This window comes from Henckelia pumila, chromosome 4 (genome assembly GCF_033568475.1).
Source record: "Henckelia pumila isolate YLH828 chromosome 4, ASM3356847v2, whole genome shotgun sequence".
NCBI lineage: Eukaryota > Viridiplantae > Streptophyta > Magnoliopsida > Lamiales > Gesneriaceae > Henckelia > Henckelia pumila.
Window position 1 is genome coordinate 106,531,516 of NC_133123.1, and position 5,438 is coordinate 106,536,953.

The following is a 5,438-nucleotide window of genomic DNA, read 5'->3' on the forward strand; positions in this document are numbered from 1 at the left end:
CTGAACCTAACAACAACGGCGGATTGAAAGACTGAAACCTCTTCAGCAAGGTTTCCATAGGCGTTGCTGAAGCATCCAACTGATCAACTTCAGTGCTAGCTTGCTCAGTTGCAGGGATAACTGGCGGTGTGTTTCTGTTTATCACTCGACGAGGACCCATCTGATAATCAAAGGTTAGGACACGAGATATCTCAATCGCTACAATCAGTGCCCTTACAACCGCTTGGAATATCGGATACCAGTCGATAACAGAAACAGTTATATCTCAAGTAGATCATGCTTTATAAATTAAATCACATAACCATGTAATTCGTAATTCTCAATAATAAAGCATGCTCGCATGGAATTAAGTACACAGTTAAAATAATTCAAACACATGCGAGGAGCCAATACACGCAGACTCGATCTACCCCGCTCACTCTAGTTCAACCAAGAATCTTAACGCTCTGATACCACTTAATGTGAGACCTCGGTTCTAAACAACTAATTTTGGTATTAAACAACAATTAGGCAATCGAGAACCAAGATTAAAAGCAATGAAATATTTTTTTTTTTAAAAGGAACAGTGCTCCGCTCGATCTGCAAGATCTTGCAGATCGAGCGAGCCAAAAATCTCAAGCCCCTGTCCGAGGCAAAACAGCCCTTGCCCGATCCGCAAGATCTTGCGGACCAAGCAAGCCACAAAAATCCTAAACAGAGGACTGAACGTTTTCTCTCGCTCGATCTGCAAGATATTGCAGATCGTGCGAGGACAGAAACAGGGCAAAAAAAGAACAGCAGAAGCTAGCTGAAACTCAATCTCACACATTCAATATACAATCATGCATCAAAACATACTATCTCCAGTTAATATATGAAGTTCTAGAGTCTATCAACTACGCATTTGGAAATAACATGAATCGAGGAGCTCGCATAATCGATACAACATAAACAACGAAGTTCGAGATCTAAACATGTTCTAACATAAACTAGGTAGACATGCCGACACGACTTCTAAACCGAGTCTCACTTCTACATCTTTCCCTCGAAGCTAACCATGCCTCTTCTGACTTGGTCCTGCCCCACCTGTTGCCAAGTACACATACAAAACAAAGCAACAGCCGGATAACCGGTGAGAATGATAATCCCAGTAAAAGCAACATATCAAATAATAAATAAACAACATGCTATCAAGACAACATATTCAAGTCAAGGTTAATGATATGCATGTCTTTAAAAACCAGGATATCGATTCCGATAAACAAGGGATTGCTGCAGTGCTTTTGGGATCCCGAGGATGAGATCGCGTAATGACTCACCGACTCTCCCAATCGAGGTGGTGCCTCGTATCCCACTCCTCTAGACTTTGAGCAACTATAATGCGTATGCTAGCACCAGGCGAAACGACTACGACCCAGGCCACTCAATCATAGTTCCCAAACGTCTAAACAAAAAGGGCGGTTCTGCCCGCTGAAAGCAAGATTGGCTCAAGATGAATGCATAACAGAAACATAAACATAAACATAAGTCACATAACAAAAGTCCAAGAAATCAACAAGACACAAGTTCTTCATGCGATAAAAAGTGTACAAACAAGTATGTGATTTAAAAAGGGAAACTCAAGAACAAAGCTGTCTCGAGTATGCTATCCCGCTACGATAACTGCTTTTACCTTTCAAGGCAGTAGTTCCAACTCTGGAAAGTTACAACAAAAGATTCATCAACAACTATACAACCTAAACAACAATCAACGGTTCATGGAAATCTCTTTACCGTTCTTCGTCCAACTCTCGACGATCAAATGCTGCTAACACAGGGCTCGACAACTCCAATGAATCTGTACGAATACAAAAGATGATTGATCAATAGCCACGATCAACTTACAAGCCAAGTTCATAACTCAAAACGGTTCGAAACTCCAAAACTCAAACCGACGGCATAACGGTTATAACTGAACAAACCGGCAACGCAGACAGCAGTTCAATACCGATATCAACTCAATTCAATGCTAATACAACAACAACAAGACAAACCCAACAAATCTCAAAATCATGATTTTCGAAAATAGCTTCCAAAAATCATAACAATTCCGAACGTCGCTTTAATTCAAAATCGACAGATAATAAACGATCAGAACTCCGCCAAGAACAACATACTAGAATCTAAATCGATTTTAACAACCTTCGAAAAACAAAACATATCCGATCGGAGAAATACTTACGGTATAACGGAGCTCTCACTGCAGTGATCACTAATCTGCCTTCAGAAATAAATTCCAACGGCCGGATCGAGCTCGGAAGGAAATCTGAAAGCTCAAAACTCCAAAAGGGGCGTTTCAATGGAGGCTCACGGTTGGAGAGGAAGATGAAGGCTTCTCCAATTAAAATCTATGTGTAGATAATATATAAAAATCAATATTTGCGTTTTAGTCCCTGAAATTTCCAAAATTTGCAAAAAGGACCCTGATCAAAATCAAACCGGCTCGAGAACTCTGTAATCTCTGATTAACTCAAATAAACTCATTTAAGATAAAAATGGGGTGTTACATATTAGTACATTATTTTTATGATGGCCTCTTGGTTTTTGATCGAAACATGATTGATGCTGCGAGCGGAGGTGCATTGGTGAACAAAACACCTCAAGAAGCAAGGGATCTAATTTCGAGAATGGCTGCCAATGCACAACAGTTTGGAACTAGACAAGATAACACCCCACGACAAGTTAATGAGGTAAGTGCTAGTATTATTGATAAAAAGTTAGATTCATTGACTTTTATTTTGGAAAGGTTGGTTGCAGGACAAGTACAACATGTCAAAGCTTGTGTTATATGCTCGGTTCATGGACATCCGATGGATATGTGTCCGACGCTACAAGAAAATCAAGTGCAGCAAGCTAATGCAATTGGTAGTTTTCCTAGACAACCACAACGCCGATACGATCCATATTCTAATGCGTACAATCCAGGATTGAAAGATCATCAAAATTTTAGCTATGCTAATCCAAAAATGAACGTGTCTATGCCTCAAGTTCCATCATATCCTTCTAGATCACAACCTCTAGAAGCTTCCAATACAAGTGAGTATCTAGAAAATATTGTGAAGGATCTAGCCACTCATACTTTGCAATTTCAACAGGAAACAAGGGCCAGCATTCAAAATTTGAATACTCAAGTGGGTCAGTTGACAACTGCACTCAATAGGTTGGAAGCACAAAATTCAAGTTTTCTAAATTCTAAGAGTGTGGTGAATACAAGGGAGAATGTTAGTTCAATTACATTGAAAAATGGTAACGAATTTGAGGATCAAGAAAATGTGGTACCAACACCAGCCAATAAAAACAAAGACAATGAGATAAAAGTTGAGGAAAAAGGAACTAATCAAGATGATGCACTGAAAAGTAAGTTTTCGCCTCTCTTTGTGTATAAACTTATTCCCCCATTCCCCCTTGCATTGAATAGGAATTGTGAAAGTATTCAGGAGTTGAATGAAAATTTTCGTAGATGGGTAAATATTTCTATATTAGATGATATTAAACTAGTACCTCGTTGTGCAAAAATTTTAAAAGAATCGTGTAATGCGAAAATGAGACAGAATTTGAAGGAGTGTCAAAGGGTACAGGTAGGAGAAAATGTGTCAACTGTTCTGCAAAGAAATATTCCTATCAAATGCAGTGATCCAGGTATTTTTTTTCTATTTCATGTACAGTTGGCGATGATAGACTTGAAAAGGCTATGTTGGATTTAGGTTCTTCTATCAACATCATGTCTTATTCTATTTATAATTATTTGAAACTTGGACCCCTTAATAAAACTGCAATTGTGATTCAGATGGCTGATAGGTCCACTATTTATCTCAGGGTTGTAATTGAAGACGTTCTTGTGAAAGTTGATAATTTGGTTTTTCCTACTGATTTTTATGTGATTGACATGAAAAACAGTGATCTAAATATTCCAATTTTGCTAGGAATACCATTTCTAAAAACATCAAGATCTATCATAGATGTTAACAATGGTACTCTTACTATGAAATTTGATGGCGAGATTTTTAAGTTTATTATTTATGATACCATGAAATATCCTAGTTGTGGAAGTACTATTAATGCTTTTGATATCACTGATCACTTGTCACAAGAAAATAAAAAAATTTTGGATGAGAATAATTTAGAGGAGATTGTTGCAAGACCTGCTGAAAATTCTAATAATATATTTTTTCTCTATGATTTGCAGGCATCTAAAACTGAGTGAAAACTTCCTCTAGATCGACCTAAGCAGATACCCATGGAAAATGGAGGATGTTATCAAGAAATTGAGATTTTCAAAAAAATTCAAGCATAACAAGCATAAACTGAAATTTGCTATGAAAATTCTCAAATGGTTGAAGGTGGACAAAGTAACAATTTATGAACCACCATGAGCAACAAGGCAACTTGGACTCGAGACAACGACAATAAAAAGAGGCACTTTTGGGAGGAAACCTGTGAGGACCTCGGGTGCTAATCAAATCTTATAGGGCGATTAATAACTAAAAATAGTTAATCTGCAATACCGGACATTTGGCGACGCAAAACCTTACATTTGGCGATGCAAAACCACGTCGCAAAAAGAACAACAATTTTTTTTTTATATACCTAGGTGGCTCGCTCGAGCGAGCACCTCTCGGGTTCAAACACCCTTGGCTCGCTCGAGCGAGCCCAGGCTGCGCTCGAGCGAGCCGAGTTCTGCCCGGCTACTAAAATCTGCCCTTTTGCTGTCAAATGAAGGTTTTTGATGCATAACGTCTTCCAACAAAACCATATATGTATGTACAAGAGAAGATGAGAACATCAAAAACACAAACCCAACATGTATATATAATCTTTGTCAAGATACAAAATAATAGACATGCTATCTCACAAACATAATATGAAAGCTAACAAGTACTTGACAACAACATACAAAGTTCTTGTATCATTTCAAACATGTTTAACCAACTCAAAGTACAAGTCGTTCTGCTAAAACCCGAGTCCTCACATGCTGAGACTCTATCTCGAGCTATCCCTGTCGCTTCTGACCAGCTCCTGCCCCACCTATTGCCATGCACACATACAAAACAAAGCAATAGCCGGATACCTCCGGTGAGAATAAAATCCCAGTATAAACAACATAAAGAGCGAGATAATAAATGTGAATGCAATGCATATGTCAAAAGAGGCTATCAATCTGATATCAATAGGATATTGGTTCTTGGGATCCCGAGGAAATAAAATCTTCAACGAACACCAACTCACCCAATCGAGGTGAAGTCAAATACTTTATTTCCTCTGACTTTGGTGCAACTATAGTGAGTCTTCTGGCTCTGGAAGTAAGTCTACATTTCGTGACACTCAACTACTGCCCTCCAAACGTCATATGCACTCTAGGATTTTCAACCCTTTGTGCTTGTCAGGCTGGAGTTCAAGATGAATGCAACATAATTTGTATG

At 38.5% G+C, this 5,438-nt stretch overlaps 1 protein-coding gene across 1 annotated transcript; it reads left to right on the forward strand.

Annotated features, from left to right (window-relative positions):
- Positions 1-2,513: 2,513 nt before the first annotated feature.
- LOC140861500 (uncharacterized) lies at positions 2,514-4,222 on the forward strand. Its single transcript, XM_073264522.1, has 2 exons — positions 2,514-3,657; positions 3,723-4,222. The coding sequence occupies exons 1-2, from the start codon at positions 2,514-2,516 to the stop codon at positions 4,220-4,222; spliced, it is 1,644 nt and encodes a 547-aa protein (XP_073120623.1).
- The last annotated feature ends 1,216 nt before the right edge of the window (positions 4,223-5,438 follow it).